The 26,382-nt window shown below is 40.7% G+C and overlaps 1 protein-coding gene across 11 annotated transcripts in view; it reads left to right on the top strand.

The window, feature by feature from the left end:
* The window catches only part of RAPGEF6 (Rap guanine nucleotide exchange factor 6), a 244,713-nt gene that overhangs the window by 77,450 nt on the left and 140,881 nt on the right, over nucleotides 1-26,382 (top strand). For 10 of the 11 annotated variants that reach the window (XM_053300758.1, XM_053300756.1, XM_053300752.1 and 7 more), the window contains one exon: nucleotides 2,305-2,448. In XM_053300758.1, coding sequence (XP_053156733.1) covers nucleotides 2,305-2,448 — 144 coding nt within the window. Of the gene's footprint in view, nucleotides 1-2,304; nucleotides 2,449-23,908; nucleotides 24,891-26,382 lie in introns of those variants that run through there. The other variant, XM_053300761.1, reaches the window with a different exon arrangement.

Raw genomic sequence — 26,382 nt, 5'->3', positions numbered from 1 at the left:
CCCCAAGCCCTAAATATCATATAATATTTGCGCTGACTCGCTTGACGTATTGCCCTCAGCAGTTTTATATGGTCGATATGGTGGAATTTATTCTGAATGTTACTGCCCCTGTGATACACAGGCCATAGAGGTTGTGGGTCATGTTTTATTATACAGTAATTTTTATAGGGACTCGCATAAGGCATTTAATTTTACCCTTAAATAAGGACATACCAGGCAGAGGAGATGAAGTACCTCATTTACAGGATTATTTTTAGGTATTACATATAACATGTAACACTTTGGAGTCTTACTCTGGTTACAACTAATTGGAATAACTGCATTATTTGCCAAACAATGTGTAAAACATTATGCTCAAAAGAGCTTCACAAACTGATCCTAAATATCTATTTTCCAGTCAGAGTGGTATAGTGGTTAGAGTGTTCGTCTAGGACTGGGGGACCCCATTCAGCCATGAAACTCACCGGGTTCCTGTGGGCCAGTCACTTATCTCTCAGCCTAACCCACCTCACAGGGTTGTTGTGAGGGTAAGCATAGCCACATACACTGCTCTAGGCTTCTTGGAGGCAAAGCAGAATATAAAGTAAACAAAATGCTAACTTCAACCACACTAGTAAAAAAAGAGTAACCATCTGGTCTGTGTGGTAATCTGTATTTCGTAATCTCCTACATGCTTCCTTTTGAACTTCAAACTCTTTCAGCAGAATCGCAGTATCTTCTTACACAATGTTATAATGACAGCATCTTGCATGACATTTCAACATTGCAGGTGGTAGGGTAGTCTGAAGAAAGGTAATCACATATATTATTGAACTTTGAACTGAAGATGGCTAAATACCTCTGCTTGTAGTTAGACTGAAAAAGAAACCAAACAGTAGTGCTACCACAGGAGAAAACAAGTATGAATTACTTCAGTGGCTAGTGGTGATTATAATTTTGTATAATAATCTTGCATTTTAGAAAGCTTTTTGTTGTTAAAGGGTACAAATTCTTCTCTCATAAATGTGTGTACACTTCCATTTTGCCACAAGTAGACTGTTCCTCAAGCAACCACTGTGGAATGTTTTCGGTACATCCCAGCCAGAGTTAGCATTTTAAAGTCAGTAGGACTGGTTTGAATGATTGATTGTTTTAACTATCTGTTGAACTCTCCTATTGAAAAGCAATCAGACTAGAAAGTGCCTAAGCTTGACTGGATCATACCACTTATAACTGACTTAATAGTTTAAGACAATGATTCCTGTGTTGATTGCTAAGGAACACACACAACCCTGAATTGGACCACCTGTGTTGTTAGAGCAGGATAGTGGGTGTGGTTTTTCAGGCTGGAAACAACAATTTTGTGTTTAGCTATATATTTACTATTTTCTGATTCATCTCATATTCCAGCCAGCCCTTTGGGGTTAGAAATGGCATCTAAGAAAAGAACTTGGCTAACTCCTTTTCTTGGAACAAACCTTTTGCCCATATATAAAATTTATATATATAAGTTTAATTACTTGTGGGTGTTCTCCTCTACTGCTGTTTGTATGCATGTGTCTGTCTATTCTATTTCCTGCTGAGATTTCAAAAGGAAATGCAGAGATAGGACTTGCTTTTTATAGCATGAGGAATACAGAGGGAATGGAGCAAGTTGGCAGCCTGAACTGATGTGGTTCAAAATTTCCTTTAAAACAGTGTGGATTGTCAGATTTTGACTGTTCAACAATTCGATGTCTTGAACATGGGGACCCTGCCCCCTCTTTTTACATTTTCATTATATTCTTGAAGTACAGTTGAGTAGAAATGAAGCAAATGTGTGATGTGGTGGTGAGAAGTGGAGGTTGTAGGTGGTTACACTTAAATTCCGTTTAAAACTTACTATTAGACATTATTCAGTTCCCTTTAAAAATAGTTTTTATTTCAACTGTTATTTGGCAGCTCTTAAAATATAATCTGATCTAACTCTGAAATATTTATATGTAACTTTCAAGTTGTCATTTCTGCCTTGTGACTGTGTACCTATTTTAACTTTTAATTGGAGCCTGAGTGAATGAACAGTTTTTATTGCTGCTTTAGTGGCCTTGCTTAGAATTTTTTTTAAAAAAATGCTGTTTCCGGGAAGGAAATTGTGGCCTCCCAACTCATTGTAATAACAGCATTGAAGACGTGTAGCTCTAGCTTCAGAAACTTGCCTAGACTGTTTTTTAACGAACTTATTCTACAAGCATTACTGACCCAGTCCTCATGAGTTTAAGATTACATAGACTTTCACTGATATGGAAAAATTGGATGTTTAACCAGGATCCTGAACATGTATTCCAGGTGGACAACTCAAAAGAGAATGAAGACAACATCCTGCAAAGGGAAGTGCCCCTCCGACAATCTCGGCGGAGGTTTAGGAAGATTAACCAGAAGGGAGAACGTCAGACCATCACAGATAACGTGGATGTTAGTAGCTACCTTTTGGTGAGCGTACTTTTCATACTCTAATCGGTTTGCCTGGTGTGTGTGTGTTTCCTCAGAATGATATTTACAAACTTGAATTGTAAGGCTTGAAACTGTTGGTGGCTGGTTAGGTACAGCATCTTAAAGGCAATTGTTGCTTTCTAAGAAGCTTGTGTATTTCAAAAGGCATCTATTGATGGTCTACCTTCAGAACTTTGTGGCTACTTGTAGAAAGTTTAGATATTGAGACTTCTTACTGTTCATATATTAACTGTGTCCAGATTTATTTAATGAAAGCTTTGCTGTCAATAAGAGAGCAAATCTAAATGAGCCAGTTTTATTTAATAAGTATGGCACCCAAATGTACATTTCTAGCACTCTCCATCAAGAAGACCTAGGACAAGTAACAAATGCATGCTTCCATACCTTTCAAAACAAAGTATCACTCTGTTACATGTTCACTAACCGTGAGTACTAAAAGGTACTCAGCAAAAACAAGTCTTGTTCAAAACTGTTATTTGTACACTAGTTACTGTTAAGCCCGTTACATTAACGGGAGCTAGAAGAGTTGTGAACAGGGGAGCCGGCTGCGTGCCGGCACTGGCTCAGTCCTCTCTCTGACTCGCTGGAGAGAGGACTTCCGTAGCAGCTCCTAGGCCGGTCAGGAGCACGTGGCCAGGCCTAATAGGAGCGGCCGCGCTGGGGGCTGTAGCGGCGGCGGCGGGCTCTTAAGCCCCCCCCCGCCGAGAATCAAGGGCGGTCCCCTGCTTAAAGGCCGTGGGTGCGGCCTCCCTCAGCGGTGCCGTGGACGCGGCATAATCGAGTGGCCGCTCCTGGGGGCTGTAGTGGCTGCCGCAGGGGATCCAGGGTGGCGAGCGGCCTCCCCACCACCGGAGTGGCTGCTCCGGGCGGCGCCACAGACGCGGCCCAATCCGAGCGGCTGCTCTTGGGGGCTGTAGCGGCGGCAGAGGGCTCTTAAGCCCTACCGCTGGGGATCCGAGCGGCCTCACCAGCGGAGCGGCGTGCACGCCACATATGCGCAGAACACCTGCAAGAGACACGGACGCAGGTACCTTAGGGTTTTATTATATAGGATAATCTTATTTCTCCAGGAGCAGGAAAGCTGTGAAAATTCTCTTCCCCCTCCTCTTCTGCTACCCTGACATGTCCATTTGTCTCAGATTAAAGTATTCCAATTTTATAGATCTGTTTAGTGGGGAGAGTATAAATACTTATTGAATTGCCAAGTGGAGCAAGAAATGACTTATTCTTAAAGACTTATTCCTTTGCTTTTTGGCTTTCCATGTTAAATAATAATAATAATTCTGGTGCTTCTCTTTGGTAACCTTCCCGAACTTCTAGTAAGTTTTCAAGGAAGTGACATTCCATAAGTGGCAGTCAACAATTCTAAAGGCCTCCCTTTCTGTCCTTTTGTCCGAAGTTGATGCACAGAGCATATCACTATGATATATTTTGGTTGATCAGAGATCATTAGAGGACACATTAGAGAAAGCAGTTTCTAGAGTCATCTGTTGCTTTAATAGGGTAAAGCTAGTACCCAACAAATTAGCTAGCTAATTGTGTGTAGAGCATAAATGGAGCCATTGCAAAGAAGCAACATTCAGTTTTCTGAAACTATTCAGTTTTCAAGCACTCAGGCAGGGTTCATACATAATTGGAAACCATGGTTCCTAACTCTGAGAATGAGCCTTAGAGAGCCATCGGCTTGTGTGTTCCCCTTCTCCTTATTGTGCACCTGGCTGCTGCATTCTGTACTAACTTCAGTTTCTGGACTACGTACAAAGGCAGCCTCACATAGAGTGCATTGCAGTAGTCAAGTCTGGAGGTTATCAGCATATGTACCACTGTTCTGAGGTCATTTACCTCAAATGGATGCAGCTGCCATATCAACCGAAGCTATGGAAAGCACTTCTGGTCACTGCCTCAACCTGGTACACCAGGGAGAAGTTTGGATCCAGAAACAACCCCAGACTGCATGCCTATTCCTTCTGGGGAAGTGTGACCCCATCCAGAACCAACAGATCAAAATATTCTCCCACATGATGGCCCCACACAATAAGTACCTCTGTCTTACCTGGATTCAGTCTCAGTTTGTTATCCAGCCCGTTACTGCCTCTAGGCACGTATTTAGGGAGATTATGCCTTATCCTGATCATGTTGACATGGAGAAATTGATTTGGCTGTCATCAGCATACTAATACCCTGTGCCAAATCTCCTGTAATCTCCCAGCAATTTCATGTAGATGTTTAAAAGCATTGGAGACAATATGGAGCCCTGGAGGGCACCATATAAAAGTTCAGATTTTGAAGAGCAACAGTCTCCAAGGGACATGACCTAGAATCTGTCTGAGAGGTAGGGGCGCAACCACTTCAAAGCAGTGCCTCCAACCCCCAGCCCCCTCAGATGGTCCAGAAGGATACTATGGTTGATAGTATTGAAAGCTCCTGTGAGATCCAAAAGGACCAACAGAGTCACACTCCGTCTGTCAATACAGTATCTAATTCAGGCCGGCCAAGGCAGTCTCTACCCCAAAGCCTGCCCGAAAGCCAGTTTGAAATGGATCTAGATAATCCAAGACTACCTGGAGCTGGGAGGCCACCACCCTCTCAATTACCTTGCCTAGCCACTGAAGGTTGGAGACAGGCCTGTAGTTGCTTAACTCTGAGGGATCCAATGCAGGCTTCTTCAGAAGAGCTCTAATGATTGGCTCCTTAAGGCAAGGAGGCATCCTGCCCTCCCTCAGATAATCACTTGTAATATCTACTAGGCCTTCTACAACAACCCCCCTGCCAGATAGTGTAAGCCATGTCGGACAGGGGGCAAGAGAGCCTATCAGGTCCAGCATCCTGTTAAACACTGTGGCCAACCAGATGCTTCTGGAAAGCCCACAAACAATAGGTGAGGGCATGTCCTTTGTCTTGCTGTTGATCGCCTGCAGCTGGTATTTAGAGGCATTGTGCCTCTGCTGCTGGAGGTGTCCTACAGCCATCAGACTAGTAGCCACTGATAGACCTGTCCTCCATGAATTTGTCCAAGCTCCTTTTAAAGCCATACAAGCTAGTGGCCACCACCACATCCAGTGGCAGATAATTCCATAGATTAATTATGCACTGTGTGAAAAAGTACTTTCTTTTGTTGGTCCTAAATTTCCCGAACTTCAGTTTCATGGGATGGCCCCTGGTTCTAGTGTAGTGAGAGAGGAAGAAAAATTTCTCTCTGTCTACTCCGTCTACTCCATGCATACTTTTATACACCTCTACCATGCCTCCCTGTAGTCACTTCTTTTCCAAAGTAAAGAGCCTCAGATACTGTAGCCTTGCCTAATAAGGAAGTTACTCCAGGCCCCTAATCATCTTGGTTGCCTACTTCTGCACCTTTGCCAATTCTACAATATCCTTCTTAAATGACCAGAACTGTACACAGTACTCCAAAGATGGCCACACCATGGATTTGTATAAAGGCGATATCCTACTAGCATTCTTATTTTCAGTCCCCTTCCTTTGCCTTTTTTACTGTTGCTGCACACTGTCGACACTTTCACCGAGCTGTCCACCATGACCCCAAGATCTCTCTTCTGGTCAGTCACCGACAGCTCAGATCCTATCAGCTTATAAGTGAAGTGTGTGTGTGTGTGGGGGGGGGGTTTGCCCCAATATGCATCACTTTACACTTGCTTACATTGAACCTCATTTGCCATTTTGTCGCCCACTCCCTCATTTTGGAGATATCTTTTTGCAGCTCCTTACAATCTGTTTTGGATTTCACTACGCTAAAGTGTCATCTACAAACTTGTCCATTTCGCTGCTTACCCCACATTCTAGATAATTTATGAACAAGTTAAAGAGCATTGGTCCCAGTACCGATTCTTGGAGGACCCCACTTTCTACTTCCCTTCATTGTGAAAAGTGTCCATTTATTCTTATCCTCTGTTTCCTATCATTCAACCAGTTACCAATCTGCACATGAATCTGTCCCTTTATCACAAGACTGCTAAGTTTACTCAACAGCCTTTGATTAGGAACTTTGTCAAAAGCTTTTTGGAAGTCCAAGTGTACCATTTCAACCAGATCACCTTTGTGCACCTGTTGACACTCTCAAAGAACTCCTAAAGGTTAGTGAGGCAAGACTTTCCATTGCAGAAGCCACGCTGGTTCTCCTTCAACAAGGCCTTTCCCTCCTATATGCTTAACAATTTTGTCCTTAAGTATGCTTTCCATCAATTTACCCGGCACTGAAGTTAAGCTGACCAGCCTGTAATTTCCCACATCCCTCTCACCCCCGATCCCTTTTTGAAAATCTGAGTCACATTGGCTACTTTCCAGTCCTCTGGTACAGAGCTTGATTGAAGGACAAGTTACATATGTTTGCTAGGAGATCAGCAATTTCACTTTTGAGTTCTTTGAGGGCTCTTGGATGGATGGATGCCATCTGGCCCTGGCTATTAGTTAACTTTTTGTTTCTCAAGATAGTTCAGAACATCTTCCCTCATCACCTCAAATTGGCCCACTTCTTCAACGTCCAAGCCTGAAAAGCTTGATCAGTATTCTCCACTATGAAGGCAGATGCAAAGAACTTAGTCAGCTTCTCTGCAATCTCCTTATCCTCCTTAATAGTTCATTTTACACCCCCATCATCCAACAGTCTCCCTGGCAGGTTTTTTGCTTCTGCTATATTTAAAGAAGTTTTTGTTATTCCCCTTGACATTTCTAGCTATATGTTCTTCAAACTCTTTTTTTTGCATCCCTTGTTGAATCCTTACATTGCTTTTGCCAGAGTTTATGTTGCTTTCTGTTCTCTTCATTTAGGCAGTATGTCCATTTTCTGAAGGAAGTCTTCTTCCCTTTTATAGCTTCCCTGAATCTACTTGTTAGCCATGCTGGCGTCCTCCTGAACTTGGTGGTACCTTTCCTCCTTGGTATATATTCTAACTGAACTTCTAGTATTGTGGTTTTAAATAAGTCTTATACTTTCTGGAGTGATTTGACCCTCCTGACTTTCCCTTTCAGCTTCCTTTTTACCAGTCCCCTCATTTTTGAGAAGTTTCCTTTTCTGAAGTCAAACATATCTATGTTGGACTACCTTGGCAATGCTCCACTCGCATATAAGCTGAATTGGATCACACTATGGTCCAGGGGCATAGGCGTAGCAAGGTTGGAGTGGGCCCAGAGACAAGATTTTAAAATGGACCCCTCGCTGATATACAAACTCAAACACACTTCCCAATATATAGTGCACTCACACTCACATTCCCATTATGAATACAGTGAATATCTAGTTCACATTGAATCTAGTTTTTTTTTTTACTCTCTGCTACTGCCGATCTCCAAGAAACTCAACATAATTCATAGGGGGTGCAACACAGGCGGGTGGGGAGTCATGTGATGTGCCTCTGGGGGGCCCCTCGAGGCAGTGGGGCCCCAAGATGACTGCTTCCCCTTGCCTAATGGTAGTTACACCCCTGCTATGGTCGCTGTTCCCCAATGGCTGTGCAACTCTGACATCTCGCACCAGGTCCTGGGCACAACTCAGGATTAAGTCCAAGGTCTCCATCTCTTTGGCTGGTTCCACAACTAACTGTTCTAAGGCAATAATTTAGCATGTCTAGAAATCTGGTTTTGCTTTCACTACCTGAATGTGAATTTACCCAGTTGATGTGTGGGTAATTGAAGTTGCCCATTATTACTGCTCGTACTCTATTTGACGCCTCTCTTATTTGCTTCTCTGAGTCACCCTCAGCATTTTGATCTGGAGATCAATAGCATGTCCCTAATAACACATTTCCTTTCAGTCCTCATATTGTCACCTGTAATGATTCTGTCGAGGGCTCTGGTCCTCCTAGGTTTTCTAGTCTATTGGATTCTATTCCTCCTTTAATATACAGTGCTATTCCACCCGCAATTTCTCTATGCCCCTGATGATCAAATCAGCCACTACTAGGAGGCCCCCACCTCCTGGAGGAGTATTTTCTGTGCGAGAGGATATGGGCACATCACCCAAGAAAAGGGGTCCCTGCTAAGAGAGTGTTTCCCTCTTCCTCAGACTGATGCCCTCCTTCCCTGAGATTACATTACTTTTCAGGATTTTTTTCACTTGTCCCCGGTGAATAGATTTCCTGAGCTCTAATAATAGGATTAGTAGGGTGCAAATATCCTATCAATCTCTAAGTATAGAATGTTTCATCATATTTAGACAGATGCCAGACTGAGTTGAGTATGTTAATAGTATCTAGATAGACCTGAGATGATATCCAAACGGACCTGAAGATGAGCCTTTCACTCTTTAGCCTCCACTCACCCGCCCCCAAAAGGGAGAGCTGAAGATAGAACCGTACATGTTAGGTAATACATCTGGGTTAGAAGGGTGTGTGTACGTAGGAAGCTGCATTGGAATTGAACCATTGGTCCATCTAGCTCAGTATTACCTACACCGACTGACAGAAATTCTGTAACATTTCAGGTAGAAGTCTCTCCCAGCCCTGCTTGGAGACACCAGGAAGTGAACCTGGGACCTTCCACATGCAAGCAGATGCTCTACCACTGTGCTATGAGACCATCCCCTAAGGGGTATATCTTGTAGCAAACTACTCACAAATGCAAGCTAGGGCAGATCCTGCTTAGCAAAGAGGAAAACGCATTCTCACTACTGCAAGAGCAGCTCTCCTCCCCAGAATGCGTGACACACCGGAGAATGTGGGTACAGATTGCTTTGCCTCTCATATTAAGCAAGACTCCATTTGGAAACCTGTATTATCTCTGAAAAAATACTGCTGTCCTCAGCCAACAGTAGACTCAAGTATTCCCATCTGGTTTTCACCCGCTAGAATACCTATAGGTCCACTTCATAGGTAGTCACACTCATACTTCCACTTGGAATATGTTCTCTGCTAGGGTTTGTATACTGTGATGACAGAAAAGGCTGCCTTGGCTGCTGTTGCCATCTTGACACATTATTGTACTTTTGTTATATGCCTTTGTCTGTTGGAATTAGCATAAATCTAAGTGCACCCTAGTCACATCCCTTCTGTTTTCTCTGTCTTAATTAGTGTGTAGTTTGAAGGGGACTTGTCTCAGAGAAGCAATAGGAGAATCAGACACCTTGGGAAATGTCTATACCTTTAGTCAACCTGCTGTTCCACAGTTTTTTCACATAGGTCTCCAGCATATTTATAGAAATTCATTGTTAACATAATTATCCATTAGAGAAAATCCTTTGCTTTTCTTGCCATCACTAAATGGGTTAAGTCAGTATTTCTGACAAGCATTGTGTATATATTGTAGCCCACCTTAGCCAGAGCCTCATGTTTGTTACAGTTGTACATGAAATTGTGATTAAATATAGAGGGCCAAGAAGTCTCTTAATGCATGTTGAGACAGTTGTTTGATGTTACTGATTTTGATTATTTAAAATAATTAGTTCACACTATAACTTAATAAATTATGGTTCTAAATAGATTTTACTGCTTGTTTTGACAGTTCAGGGATAATATCCTGTTTGAAACATAAATTCTTGAAATAAAGAATACACTATGTACCTTTTCATAATGAACTACACCAGCTAAACGAAACTAATATCTAGGATCAGTAGAAAAAACAGGAACTATATATTAACATATTATTATGTAAATATAGTTGCTATCTTTTTAATTTTGGAGTTTTACTCTGATACAACAGTGACCTACCTGATGAGAAAAATATTCAAATAGTCCCACTGAACTTAAAAGGTCATTATAGGCAGTCCCATTGAAATTAAGTTTTAATTTCAATGAGATTATTTTTAGTAAACTTCTTTATGTCAGACTTAAAACCAGAAGGAGGAAGACAAGATCTAAGAGGATCATACGACACTTAAATGAGAATGTTTTTGTTCTTCAGTAATTAATTTCATGTAATCCTCTTTTACTGATTAGAGGTCATGAGAGCTGGTCTTATGGTAGCAAGCATGAGTTTACCCCTTTGCTAAGCAGGGCCCACTCTGGTTGCATATGAATGGTAGACTACATTCATGAGCACAGGAAGATATTCCCCTTAGGGGATGGGTCTGCTCTGGGAAGAGCACCTGAATGCGTGTATGCAGAAGATTCCAAGTTCCCTCCATGGCATCTCCAAGATAGGGCTGAGAGAGACTCCTGCCTGCAATCTTGGAGAAGCTGCTGCCAATCTGTGTAGGCAATACTCTGCTAGATGGACCAATGGTCCGACTTTGTAAACAGCAGCTTCCTATGTTCCTACCTATGTTCCTCCAGTGTATGGAGAATAGCTGTATCAGATCTTCATTGTGTAGCTTTTTATTTTTATATTTATATCCCACTCTTCCTCCAAGGAGCCCAGGGTGCTATACGTGGTTATGTTTATCCTCATAACAACTCTGTAAGGTAGGTTGGGCTGAGAGATACATGACTGCCTTGGAGTCATCCAGTGAGTTTCATGGCTGAATGGGGATTTGAACTTAGTCTCCCTGGTCCTAGTCCAACACTCTAATCACTATACCACAAACTCTCCTGTTACTGTTAATTACTTTTGAATCATGTCCATCTTTCCAGGAACACAGGGTAGCTTATATGGTTTCATTTTTGTTTAGCTCCACATAGCAACCCTCTGAGAGAGGTCCTGCTGAGAGAGTCTGACAATGACTTTTTCAAGTTATCTAGTGAGTTTCACGACTGAGTAGGAATTTGTGCTTGGGTTTCCCACACTCAAGTACAGCCTTCTAGCCACTGGTGCATCATACTGGTGCTCATTATTGCCCTTTTAATTGATGTAACAAAAGCATAGGGCAGAGACTCCTTGTTTTGTGGTGATGGGCTGCCCTGAGACTGTCTTTGTTGAGGTATGGGTCTTCTGCACAATCCACTTAGCTTCATAGGTGTTTACAACTCAGGGGGGAGTGAGTTTCTTTCTACCTAAAAGAATAATCCTCTTTTGCAAATCTCTGTGATTATAAACAACCAACATATTTCTGTTTGGGAATTATTCTTACTACAGACATTTAACTTTAAACTGATTAAAATGGATCTGCCCTTGGAAAATGTACAATATTTTCCATGGTAAGGAGATATCCTGTGTGAGTTTCCGTGTTAAATTTATTGTAAAATGTTGTGCTGAAAACTCCAATAGAGGTCATTATTATCCTGAAGTATGATTTGGAGCAGTAGTTCTTCCTGTCCCAGAACATGGACTGGTATAATAATATATTAATACAAACTAACACTCATGTAAGGAGGCTCTGCAATGATGTGTCGGGAGCTCATGTGCAGCTCCCGTCTTCCTCCTGCCTGTATACTGTTGTGCCACAGGCTAACACTTCCACCTGCTGCTTGTGCTCCAGAAGTGCTCTGCAAGATAGGAAATGTTGCTGACACTAATCCTGCCAAAGCACTTCCAGAGGTTTGGCAGTGCTCAGAACTGTCAGGCCTGTGATACAGCAGGGTGTGGGCAGAGGGAATATGGAAGTAGTGTGTGGACTCCAGGTGTGGCCCCCTCCCTGGACCAGCTCTCGGAGAGGAGAATGGTAGCAAGCATGACTTGTCCCCATAGCTAAGCAGGGTCTGCCCTGGTTGCATATGATGTGTGAGCACTGCAAAAGATTCCCCTCAGGGGATGAAGCCACTTTGGGAAGAGCAGAAGGTTTCAAGATCCCTCCCTGGCATCTCCAGGATAGGGCTGAGAGAGATTCCTGCCTGCAACCTTGGAGATGCTGCTGCCAGTCTGTGAAGACAATACTGAGCTAGATAGACCAATGGTCTGACTCAGTATAAGGCAGTTTCCTATGTTCCCTGAGCCTCCTTACATGTTAAGATGTTGGCTATTAACCTTATAATAATATTTAAATGTATTTTTTAGTGTCCTCTTTACAATCCATTTATCCCCTGTTAAATTGATATTTATTTCTTATTATTGCCAGGGTCATACAAGGACACTTATAAAAAAGTTTATTCATGCTACGTTTTATAGCTTCCAATAGGAGATTTTTTAAATATCCAAAATTGAGCTTTTTGTAGAAACTCAGTAACTGCTGTCTAAAAAAAATTTCAGGCATGTTGGGCAGATTGTTTCAATTTTTCTTAACTTACGGGCTCTTGACTGTGAAGAGTAGGCATCTATCTAAAGATCTGTGAGATGAAAACTTGTATAAAGCAATAGAGCTTCTCTGTCTCTAGTTCTTCTTTGAATGTATCTTTATTCATTCTCCAAAGGCCCTTTCATCCATCTTATCACCTGGGCTCAACATATAATTAGAAGGGACTATAGTGGATACTGGCTATTCAGAAGTAAATCTTCAGGTTTGGGGGTGGTTTTTTTTTGTTGTTGTTTTTTGCCTTTTGGTAAAGAAACTAAGTGAATGTGTGTTGCAGTTGTTTAGTTTCTTTATTTGTCTTTTGTTTTGCAATCAGATGATTTTTAACCTTGTTAGCAGAAGGAAACCATGGCTGCGGTGAATAAATTTCCTGAATAGTCTAGAATTAGCAAGTTACATCTATATTCCATCTCTAAAACCCTAACTTACTGCTTCATTTGCTACCTTAGTGTTTATAGGGCAGAATATGTTTGTGACGTGTGGAAGGTTACAAAATGCATTTATATTGGAAAGCAGAAAAATTCTGTTGTTAATTCGAATTTGATTTCTATACTGCCCTTCCAAAAATGGCTCAGGGCGGTATACACAGAGAAATAACAAACAAATAAGATGGAACCCTGTTCCCAAAGGGCTCACATTCTAAAAAGAAGCATAAGATAGACCCCAGCTACAGTCACTGGAAGTACTGTGCTGGGGGTGGATAGGGCCAGCTACTCTCCCCCTGCTAAATAAAGAGAATCACCACGGTAAAAGGTGCCTCTTTGCCCAGTTAGCAAGGGTTAGCAAGGCCAGTTAGCAAGGTTATGAGATTGTCTCCTCTTTTTCTTTGAGAATCCTTGAACTTTTGCTTACCAGAACTGTTGTAGAGCTTGCAGGCTGGCTTAGAAGGATGTGTGGAGGACTGATAGTCATATCTGTCATAGAGTGCTGTTAAGTGATGTTGTCAACTGTTACAGGAAGCTGGTACTTTGGCTCAATGCCAGATTGCTGATTCAAAGAGAGCATAACAGGCTTAAAATGGCATCCAGAAGAACAGCATGAAGAAGACTAAGCTTGCTGGCAAGTTGACACAAGGAATTCTGTTCCCATTTCTTGTACTAGTTTTTATTTCTAAAGGAAACAAGGATCACTAAATTATTTTTGATGAAGTAGCTAGTGGCAACCTAAGGGCTTATGTCACAAAGTACCCTTGCACCCTTTCTCTTTTTACTGCTGCAGACCCATGTGACATTATCTGTTCTAACTGCATTGCTCACATATCTTTAATCCATTGTCTCATTAAGAAACTCTCTACATGCCTGAAGTATCATAATAATCAAAGACCTCCCTATCAGAAAGCAAGCTCCGCTGCAGTGACTGTTCCTTTGTGTTACACTTTGGAATATTCCAAAATGTAATGCACTGAAATTCTTCTGGGGATGTCTTAGTTACCCTGCTTGTATCTTTCAGGTTGTTAGGCAAGCCAAAGAATGTGTGTTCTTGTAAAGAACAATTTATGGAATTTTCAGCACATATAATAGAATGTCATTCCAACATTATGTGCTGGGACATGCCAGTGGGACTGGAGAGAAAACCAGTCCTTTGCTTTATGAAATAAAATAACTAAAAGCTCCTGTAAGGCTTTGGTCATGCCTCCTTTCGCTTTGAGGGTGGATAATACTGCTGTCACTCTTGATCAAGAGTACCCGACCTATTAATGGCTGATGCAGAGAAATGCCAGAACTACCTGGCCTCCAAAGAGATCATAAGCTGTGTCTGGGCATAATTGCAAGATAAGAAATGTCCTTAGTTTTAATTCAGAAAAATAATGTGTTTGGTTATTGCAAGTTCTGAAAATACTGTAATAGAATGTTATAGGAATGGTATGTTCTGATTGTTTAAATATAAATGGATACTACCCAAGCCTTAAACATTATAGAGGCTCTGTTTATCTATGTTTGGCTTCTTTGTGGTTACTTTGGTTATGTAGTCTCTACGTTTGCTTACTTTGCTCATGGGGAAAGGGTGATGGAAGGACCACTCTGTGATTGCTCATTCCTAGAATGTGATCAATACTTGCAAATCACTCAGCTGCTTAACAGCAAGCATACCAGGACTGCATAACAAGAGTAGAATACTATAAAGCTAATTGAAACAGAAGATTTATTTGACTCAGGCCAAAGTATGTATCCAATCTGGAATGTAGCCAGGATCCTTGGGTTTGTGTTCATTCTTAACACAGAAAGGATTTGTGACTTATTTTAATTTTTAAATATCTTTCCTAAATGACTTCACATATTCTTGAATGCTTGTAGCCATGTTGTTGCATATTTTGAATATATTGATATTACGAGCTGTGCTGTCAATTGTCTTAAATTGCTTAGTACAACCTTATTCACATGAGCTTGATTCAAAGTGCCTCCAGTATGAATGGAAGGCACTTCCATTTCAGAAAGTGTCTAGGTTGCAGATTTCTTCTCTGGCTACAGTCCCCTGCACCACATTGCAGCCATCCTATAAAGTCCTCGTGCCCTTAGGGATGGCTTTTCAGGAAGGCACAAGGGACTATTGCTGCTGAAAAAGGAAAGGGGAAACTCTGAATGCATTCACAGAACACTAGATGAGTTTTTGGATCTAAGCCATGGCAGATAAAGCATGCCTCTCTTGGTTAACATGACAAGAGAACTCTCTCTGATAGCTGAACCTTCCAAATGGCTTAGAACAAAAGGCAAGAGTTACACACCACTTTTAAGTATTCTGCCATTGGTAGCATCATTTTACTGAAAATAGTGGGGGTATGTTTGGGGTTGCTCAAAACTCCAAATGTATGCATTGGGAGAACTAATGCTTTTAGCTCTTGTCATTGGGAGGAGGACTAAAAAGTATAGGAAGAGACATTACTTTTATTTTATGGCCATATGTAATATGCAGTACACCCAACAGACTCGGAAGCCTTCACTTTAAAACAAATGTCATTTTCTAGCTCTCACAAATTCTGATAAATATGTACTGTACAAATAATTTGCATTGGATGTGTTCATAGATTTGCATTAAGCCATGATGTAACTGCATAGGAAAACTCAAATCTGGGCTAGATTTCTTCTAGAGGATTTTATAGGAAAGGGGGTAGGGAGAGGGATGATTTTGTATATGTTCCCTGATTAACAGCTCAATCCTGCACGTATTTACTCAGAAGTAAATCTCACTGTGTTCAGTGGGACTTACTAGTATACGAGTTCAAGATTGCAGACTAAGAGGAGTTGTCTGTGGTGTGAACTGGCTCTTGACGTCTCTGCACAGATGCTGGGAGATGGGTGCTGGGCTGAAGAAACGTACTGCACAAAATCCAGGAAGTCAGGTGCCGTTTGACAGTGATCATATCAGATGTGTTAATGACAAGGGCCAGCTATTAAATGGCTTTTGACTCAAGAATACTAAGTGATGTATCAGAAAAGGGACTAAACTACATCCTTGTTTGTTTGTTTTTGTTAAATTTGTATACCGTCTTTCATTAAAACAGTCGCAAGGTGGCTCACATAGAAAAATTAGAACAAGACTATAAAAATCACACAATTAAAATATTGAGCTAAAAAATAAAAACATCTAACTAAAAAGATTTAAAAATACATGCATAAAATAATATGCATGTCTTATATGATTTATAATACACATTATAAATCTTCTGAGGGTGGAGGTCTAGTAGAACTACTACTACTACTTATATACAGCTTTTCAACAAAAGTTCCCAAGGCGTGATTGACACATAGAAATAAGAATAAATAAATAAAGATCAATCCCTGCCCGCAAAGGGCTCACAGTCTAAAAAGAAGCATACAGTAGAAACCAACAACACCGACTGGGGGGATGCTGTGCTGAGGTTGGAGAGGGCTAGTTGCTCTCCCCTTGCTCAAAAATCACCACTGTAAAAACATGCCTCTTTGCTCAGTTAGCAGGGGAAGGAGCACTGACGAGTTTGATCCAACAGGGAAGAGAGGTGGAGGGGCAAGTCTCAGTTGTTGCCAAAGTAGTAATATTCCAGATGGAGATTCCAGGACTGTCTCTTCCATAACAACTACAATTCAAGGTTCCTTCCTCTCACCTCAGTTTATTGCCCTACTAGTAAATTGAAGATGGTCCAGAATCCCAAACTCTCCAGGATAGTTTAGGCTTTCCAAAACTTTGAAAGCAGGACTGGGCAGTAAATGTGCTTCTCTGACAGAGTTGTTCTGGGTTGAATACAGAACAAAATGGCATGATTTTGCATATAGGTGGATTCTCGAACCCACCCACCCCTGCGCATGCGTGTGTGTGTGTGCGCGCGCGCACACACACACACACACACACACACACACACACACACACACAGAGTTTTCACAATTTCAGTGCATGTTTAACCACTGACTCTCCATTCTTTCTGTTTCTTGTACCCTGGCTCAGCATTGCCAGGTTTATTCTCTTGGGGTAGGATGCGTTAGGAATAAGCACAGAAGTGCGAATTGACTCACTTTCTTGAGAGACGCGGAACTGTTTACTGTGGCACTACTCATCACAACTTTGCATGATATACGTGAGGTTTGCATGTATGACACCAAAATTACTGGCAGATGTCCAAAAAACAAAATTCTAAATGTGCACTGGTAAGGGGAGATTTTTTTGCTAGCTCCACCCCCTTCCTCTGCAGCATCCTTTGCTTCCAGAAGATATATCCATAATGGTCCTGCAACTGATAGTGTGTGCAACATTAACCTGGATGTGTGTCACTCTTTGGGGTTGGCAGGGGAAGATGTGCACCAAACTTCTTGTCTCTTTTCAGTCCCCAAATCTGATCTCAGTTTTAAGTCTGAACTGAGCTGAAGGATGGAGGAAATATGTACATATTTTATTTTCAAGCTAACAGTTAATCACAATGATGGGATTAGAGGGATCTGAAAAGGTAGGACTTGTTTTCAGGCTTTCAGAAATCCTTTGGTTGTACACAGATCATGTGATTAAGGACTTGCACATTGACTTTAACTTTATTGATCACATGCATGTGGATTTTCATGTGACTAAAGCTTTTCTATTAATTTTGTTACTTTTAAAAATGTGTATTCACTCATAATCAGGAAGCCCCTGGCATTAAGGTGCTCTCCATATGAAGTTCCTGTATGCATGTCTTAGTAGCTGGGTCAGGATGAACAAGTAATCCTGATCCAGATGCTTGGGGGTAGATATCTTAGTGTACACACAAAGCACCGTGTGTACAATCCGTGCACCAACAATGAGTGACATCTGTAGCAGTAGCACCTGTGGGATTGCGTTTGCCATGTGATTTGAGACAATTTGACTATTAATAGAAACAATTGAGATGACCTCTTCTGAAGAGAACTGTTTACGTGGCCTTCTCTGTATGTGTATTGAACTCAGTGTAGTTGCTATGATTTCATAAAGGTGTACCTAAAAGCATTCTTGGAGCAGGTCTATGCTGCACTATGAAAAGCAAGAACCTTTCAAACAGCATATGCATAATATCTCCTCCCTGCCATCAGTGTAATGTGTGGCATATTGGATCATGTCATCCTTTCGCATCAGATGCACGCGGGATGGGTTCAGAAATGGGTAGACAGAAGTACAGACCCTCCATGCCAAATGCAAGATACCACATGATGTGTTATGCTATACCTATTACAGCAGCATGGTGAAGGCACTACACTGAGGCAGGATAATGGTTACCTGTGCTTGAATTGTGTTCCATTGACAAAACAAAAAGTCTGAGATATTGGGCAGCATCCAGACTAGTTCTTCTTGTGCAAGAAAAAGGTTCTCATGCATGGGGGCAGAAGTTATTTTCACTTATCTCATCTTTTCACTCTGTAGCTCTCCTGCGTCCCCTGCAAATATCTCCCAGAAGATCCCCCAGTTCTGAAACATATTTCTGGGGAAACTGGAAGAAAGCTTTTTATCTTGGCTTTTTATCCAGGGCCTTTACATGATTGTTTTATTGCTGCTTCTGTGCATTTTTATCTGTGTACAGTTTTTATGTTTGTATTTTATATATTTTAAATCAGATTTGTTGTCATATTTTTAGCTTAATACATTTAACTGTCATTTTTATTATACGTTTTTAAACTTTTGTAAACTGCCTTGGGATTGTTTTTAATGAAAGGCAGTCTATAAATTTAACAATAAATAAAATAAACAAATATAAATAAAGCAGGATTGAAGAAAATTGTTCCTCCTCCCCTGTACTCGTGGAGTGGTATTCTTGCACGTGGAACTGGTCTGGATGCTACCAACTGACATTGGTTTTGTGAAAGCTATATAAGCTTGTCTACAAAGAAATTGGATTGCGGGGGGGTGGGGGGAGGATGTATTTCTCCTCCCAGCCCCCTCCCTCAGCACCCTGAGTAAAAACACACTGCTATACATATTACCCTTCCCCATTCCATTCTCCTAAGTCAGCCTTTCCAAGTGGAGATTGAATATTTTAATTTAGCATGAGTTAAACTATTGACTGCAGTTTTCAGCGAAAATCACAGTACAAATCTGTGTTTTGTCTTAGCGTTACATAGGGATGACTCTTTAAAATGTTGATCATACTGCACATGGGTACAGTTAGTGTATATAACAAATATGAATCTGCAATGAAGGAAGCAATTCATGTAAATTTCAAATTAGTTTTATAAAAATATAAATGTCAGGTGCTCTAAATGGGAGATGACCTTTTCATGTATAGCACATTATCTGGGAGAAGAAAAGTAGCTAGAAAGCCTATAGGGAAATTGAACCTGTGGTGCCTTTTATTGTTCCCTCTGTATCGCTGATTCTAATTTTAGAAGCTTACATCATTTTCGTTCTGGTGTGACAGCCTCTCTCTTACGCTGCTCCCCCTCCCATCTCCATCCTATCTCCTCTCCTTCTTCCCTCTTTCTCTTTCCCTCTCCTAGCCTTTCCTCCCTTAGACAGCTTACATTTTATACTGTTGAATCTTACTGTTCCTTTCTGTATGATTTTATTACAGCAGAGTAGTAAGCTTTTAGTTGCAGTGAAAACTGATACATTATGTTTAATATACATATGCATAATGTAAATACATCAGAGCATCATGTTACCATGAAAGAGGAAATTAGGGCAGTTCATAGAGGTTTCAAAATATCTTTGTATCTTCAGTTGCGCAAAGATTCACGAATAGAAATTAGGTTTTTAGACTAGAAAGTATAATTAATCTAACTTCTGAAAATACAAAAAAAAAGAACAATAATTGGACAATATATTGGTAGTACTGACATGCGCACGTGGCTTGCTAGTGTAGCATGAAGTTGCTCAGAGATTCTACTGCATCTGCCAAGATTAATTTTCATCATTGGTCCTTGCTGTTTTGGTATACATTTCAAGCACTTGTTTACATTGCATTAACCTCTTGATACTCTCTCCTTTAGCACTAAAACATTGGAAGGTTTTTCTTGCCAAGCTATAAAGAATTTTTACAGTGCTCTGTAAAATGGCATATTGCTTGCCAAGCACCAGGTATTTTCAAATGTTCAATGCCTTCTTGAACACCACCTTGAGTACAGAGGTTTTACTGAAGCCATGTGGCCACTTGCACAATAGCAGAAATAACTTGCCTGCTGCTGTATTGGCAGTTCTCCGAGCACTTGCTTTTTAGTGAATGCTAAGGCATTCAGTCAAATGGTCATCTTCAATAATGCCAATTATTTATATCTTGCCAGTGTGTTTGCATAATTATTGATACAGATACCTTTTAACACACAGGACAAACCTCTAGTCTTACTGAACAAATGTAGAGAATCAAAACTGCAAAATAGTATTAAAATTTTGAAAAGACTGTATGCTTCCTCGTACTTTTAACTCTCACAATCCTGTTTTCCCAATTCTCCAACTTATTTGATAGAAGCCAAACAGTTGATTTTTGCTATTTAAAACGAAAGAGAAAATATACAGTTTACTTTAATAGTCGATGCCCTCTTTGTGTTAGCCTTACAAACATGCTTTGGTTGTGATCACAGCTTAATATTTTCCCCTCCATTTTAGAAGAATCTTGACCACTTGAAATTTGCAGCAAATAATTTATTAAGAAACATAAAGAAGCATAAAGTAACTTCATTTTAAAGAAGGGTGCCAGCTTAGAATTAGGTCAGTCTTTCCCCACTGTATGTAGCTGTTAGGCTGGCAGGGATTGCATGTAGGATCTTGGATACATTCCTCAGAGAGTTGCAATAGCTGCAGCCTGATTCGTAGGGAAAAGGAAAGGGTGATGTCATCTTCATTTAAAGGGAAAACTGGAAGGAAGTAGAATTTTCCCCCATTATTGAGCTTGTGTTTACAGTAGTTGCAAAACAAGGCATTTGTGCCAAAGTCTTTAATGGTTGAGCTTTATGCACAATGCAGCAGTTTCTAAAATGCAGTTGTGAGACTATTTTCTCTCCATTTCAACTAAACAGAGTATATTTGCTGCTGTTCAGGCAAGGGAAGAAGCCTCACTGAAGCATGTTTTTAAAAATTAAATTGTAATTATAAGAATGTCTATAAAATCATACATTTTTAAATTACAAAACCATTTATCACATGAACTGCACATTATGCAGTTGTTTAAGATGACGTCTTTTGGATGCATCATTCTGCTTGGGCTTTACACTCCCATGCTTTAGAGCAGTGCTACATGAATCATTTAAAAGGTGACTACAGTAGCGGTGCTGCTTATCTGTCACCATTGTTGGAACAATATTGCTAGATTCGTTTTAAATGTGATTTGTTTCTTAGGTTTACTCAAGCAATGATTATTATAGTTTAAAAAATCATTTATATATATATATAAATATGTGTACGTATGTATATACATTAACAAACACAGGTGACCCTCATTATTTTCGGAGGTTCCGTTCTCACCTATAGGCATGAATATGAAACTGCGGAAATCCAAGGGTTAGGTTCCTTAAGCTTAAATGGCTGAAAAAGCTGAAATAAGGGAATAAAGTACAATCATCTTAAGTGGTGCAGCGGGGAAATGCTTGATTAACAAGCAGAAGGTTGCCGGTTCGAATCCCCACTGGTACTATATCGGGCAGCAGTGATATAGGAAGATGCTGAAAGGCATCAGCTCATACTGTGTGGGAGGAGGCAATGGTAAATCCCTTCTGTATTCTACCAAAGAAAACCACAGGGCTCTGTGGGTTCCAGGAATCTAAATCGACTTGATGGCACACTTTACCTTTACTTCACCTTGCTCTTCAGCAAGGCCACCCAAAACCCACAAATCTTCCAAATGTTTGTTATTTTTTTGTCAAATGTCAGATATATTTGAGGGGTGAGGAGGAAGGGGGAAAGAACCACAAAATGGTGGCTGGAAATGACATCTGAAATTATTTCTGGTCACCCAGGAACCACAGATAGGTGATTTTTGCCTATTTCTAAAACTGTGAATAAGAAACTGGGTCTCTTAGACCCAGCTGCAGATACACAAAACTGCAATCTGCAAGACCATGGATAACAAGGGCCACCTGTACACACAGAGCATTCCAAAGGCAAAGCTATTTTAAGTCTAGGGTAAAGTTTTCATAAAAGTTGACAATAGCAAAATCAAATTCCATCTACAGGTTGATGTGAAGCTGTGGACGGATGACTTTCTGTCAGTGATGAAGTGTCCTGCTTTGGCCACTAAAGCAATGTCATTCTGTGGTATCTAAGACCAGGCCTGGCTGCCCATGAGAACCGGTGGGAGATGAGTAGATCCACCAACACTGCAGTGGCAAACGCACCTATGGAGCCCGCAGGTTAGCTGAGGTTAAGAGTATGAGTGTTCTTTTAACTTAGGCTAAGTACCCTCAGCTGGCACTGCCACTGGTGTGGGGTTGCCACAATGCACTGTGCACTTGCGCAGTACATTGTGAGATTTCTGTGGGCCTGGACCACACTTCCCAAGCCCCACATCTGGGGTAGAAGTAGGCCATCTGGCTGCGTGATCCACATGCCCAGAGGTCCCCAGAGATCGTCTGCAGGCAAGACGGGTTTCTGCAGCCTTTCTCACTGCCCGCCTGGCCAGATGTGAGAACAACCTCTGCCTTTCATAGTATATAAATGGAACATTACTGCATCATTTAACCTAGTTTATTGTCCTTCACTTGAGCATCTGCTTGCAAGATGTAAAATTGTGGCACAGTGTGTAAGTTGATGAACATGAAGTGAAAAGACTTTACTGCCAGGGAGCAAGATTGCTATTAAGAATAGCACTAGGATTGCTGTGCTTTGTTAATATTGAAGAAGGGGTGGGCATATAGCTTAAAACTTAATTTTTGTGACTAATGAAGCATGTAAAGTTAAGCCAGTGTCGACTCCTGGCAAACACAGAGCCCTGTGGTTGTCTTTGGTAGAATATAGGAGGGGTTTACCATTGCCATCTCCCGCGTAGTATGAGATGATACCTTTCAGCATCTTCCTATATCGCTGCTGCCTGATATAGGTGTTTCCCATAGTCTGGGAAACATACCAGCGGGGATTCGAACCAGCAACCTCTTGCTCCCTAAGCAAGTTACTTCCCCACTGTGCTATTAGGTGGCTCCAATTAAGCATGTATGGATAACAAATATGCATGTAGCATTAGGGACTAGGTTGTCACTAGCTCTGCATATGAGAAAAGGAGATAATGTTGGTAGTCTATGCTGCAGTTGAAAGTTTTTTGTTGATGCTTTTCCCATTTATAACATGGGCTGCAAGAGGGGTATACATGCCCATATCATGTCAATATCCATTTCGTAGACTTTGCCTTGAAAGGATGCCCCTCAAGATGTTGACCATCCATCATAACATCTTTAATCTAAAAAAAAGGGAACAATGTAAATATTGCCTCCTCCACCACTTTAGTAACTTGTACGATAGTGTATGCTTTATCACGATGTGTGCTTTATTACCATAGTGAGGTCTCCCCCAACTAGAAAGTAAAAATTTTCTTTTATACTCATCAAATACCATAACTGGGGAAAAATTTGTCTTCCTAATGAAATGGTTTGTTTGTAATAGCTTGTTGTGATGCAGAATTTCCTCAGATTGAGCAGAAGGAAGAATCTGCATTAAATTTGATCAAAATAAGAGAGGTGTTTTGTCCGTAATCCAACTTCAGAGGAAATATGAACAGATGCTCATGAAATAAGTGGGTTTTTAAAAAACAAAACAAAACACCCAAAGGAATTGTGTGCAGATCGGCAGAACAATATGAAATGTAACATAGAGTATGTTTTGTTGAATTGCTGTTGTACAGAGGTGTGTTTATGCTTGGTCAATAAAGATGCTCTGGCTGCATTTGCAAATACAGTAGCCAATTGATCTAATGCAGTTTCTAAAGGCTTTCTATACAGGTGATGTCATCCTTTTAGCTCCATTCCCCTCCCACTCTCTCCCCTCCTTATTAGATATTTCATCTTGCTGCAGAGCATCCAATCGATGAGAGCTTCTCCTGAGGGAGCTGCTGAGAAACGAGCAAAGATAGTAGGAATTAGGACTCGAGCATTCACTCTTGCTGTAGATGTTGCCTTTTGCAGTGCATTAGAAATGTTTTAATTGGTAAATTCTGGGTTTAGATTAGCAATGGTGTCTAGCTGATGCATTAGAATTCTAAGCTATACTGCAGCATTTTAAACTCTGCATTGGGGATGTGTGGGAGGGAAATGATTTTGATTGCAGAGGCTTTGAGCAATTCTGTAGTGTAAACCTGTAAGAGTGTGTATATTCTGAAGATACTAGCTGTGCATGGATTCAGTCTTGCAGTCATGGTGTGCAGGTGTATAAAGAAGAAGAAACTTTGATATGAAGGATTCCTCAGTCACCCGAGATCTACTTACGAAGAATCTTTGCAAAACTATACCTCCATTATAAAATGTGAAGATGGGGAAAAGGGAATCTGAAGACTAACCAGCTTTAATCGTGCCTTGAAATGAGAAAGTACTTGCAGGAATTCAATATTCACCTTTTCATAGACTGTTGCGTTTAATTTGTAATCCTTCCTAGGATTGATTCTTGCGTTGCTGTTTCAAGTACATGGTCTGCCTGAGGAAGCCTATTGACATTTGTATTTGAATAAAAGCACTGAAAATTTTGAATGTGCAGTTATGGGCTTGTTAAAACTGGACTATTTTTGCAGTAATTGCCACAACACTGAAAGCCACTGAGATATAGTAGGAACTATATTCAATTACTCACTGTGAAAATAAAGTCTACCTAATTTTGTGCCTGAAAATTCAAGCTTTGGTTTATAGTTTCATAAAGAGAATCTTCTAAGGATCTTACTTAATTTCTTGCCCTCGGCTTTGTTTGCAAGTGGAAAGTTTCCTTTTCAACCCAGGAAATGGCTTTTCTTGTTCGTTGTTACGCCAACTGTCTGCAGCCATGGGCCTCTAAAGTAAGTATTTGTCTGTAGGCTTTTCTCCAGCTAAACAAAATGCCATATTAAAAATATTAATTATTTGAGAACTTGCTTACTGCTTTGTGTGTTCTTGGCAGGGAAACTCTTTTTATACTGAATTGGTTATCTTGCACTGTTTCTATATGGTGCTAGAGAAATACCTTAACTCTAACAGGGTGTGCATTCATGTTTGAGGTCTTTGGCCTAGTTAACAGTTTGTGTTGAAACCATGGAAAATTGTGATTATGCTTTTCTCATTAGGAATATAATTGGAAATTGGTCATATCTTAAAGTAACATGCTATTTTTAATATGTGTTAATGAGTGACCCGTTTTGACTGGTGATGGCTATATTTCTTCTGACAGAAATTACAGTATCAGAAAAAGTGATGATCCCTAAAGATACATTTGACACTTTGTTCTTTTAAAAAATGCCTTCTTCATGAGAGTTTGTTTTGCCTTTCCACAATAGCTAATTACTAGTGTTCTTAAAGTTTTCTGGTTGTTTGGGCTGATGTTGAGTTATTGTCTTGTGGGTGAAAGATTTGCAAACATCTTGAGCCTGAATGTATATCCAGTATTTTTCTTAATATGTATAGGGTAGAATATATTAAAATTGGATTACATATGTGTGTGTGGTGTGGGGGGGTGGGGGCAGGGGAAGCTGTGCATACTGAAAGATGAATCACTAAAATACACTACAAATTTGAATCACCAGGCACCCCCTTGGCTTTTAAAGGCCCTGTGTGCCTTTAGATAATTAGCCTCACTCCTCAATCTTGTTCTTTGTAAGGATTTGAGGTAACCAACTTTTAAGCAAACATTTATCAGCAGCTTTACATGCAAGGCATCTCTCTGTTGTTGATTTATAAGTTTGACCTCAAAGATTCAAAATGACAAGCTATATATTTTGTAGCAGCTTTACAAAGAAGTGGCTGAATGGATGGATGTCCATTCCTTCCAAGTATATTTAGTACTCTGGATGGTCTGATCTGGTCTTACCCTTCCTACCACCTATTTCCTGTCTCCTGCTGCTTAACTCTTCATTGTCCTCAGTCTATGCAACCCTGCATTTCCTTGTTTAGGAAATATAGTTGTGCTGTGGGATCTTTTGAGATCAACCTGGAATTTAAGTTTGAAGAGAGAGGGAAGACATACAGCTATGAGAACATGATTGCATTTCCTTGGGCAAGGAAATTAGTAAGCACCATGGCAGCTATCAGTGTCTCTTTTGGCACGTCTGTCTATGCATGCTTGAAGCATTGTTTCCCTAATCATCCCTTTCCTCCACACTCTTGCATTAAAGAAACTATCGGGCCTCTGAAAGCTGAGTGCTTCGAATGCTGCCACCATACCACAATCAAGTGCTATAGTAGTGGCAAGAGCAGTTTGCATTTGGCTCCTAGTTCAAGACTAGTTGCTAAGGCGGCACTGAATTTTGAGGGGCAAACATTTCTGGCAAGGTATTTATGAGACCTCAAATATCTTCT

This window comes from Hemicordylus capensis, chromosome 2 (assembly GCF_027244095.1).
Source record: "Hemicordylus capensis ecotype Gifberg chromosome 2, rHemCap1.1.pri, whole genome shotgun sequence".
NCBI classification, from domain to species: Eukaryota; Metazoa; Chordata; class Lepidosauria; order Squamata; family Cordylidae; genus Hemicordylus; species Hemicordylus capensis.
The sequence above is the reverse complement of the archived record's forward strand: the minus strand, read 5'-3'. Positions and strand labels throughout refer to the sequence as shown.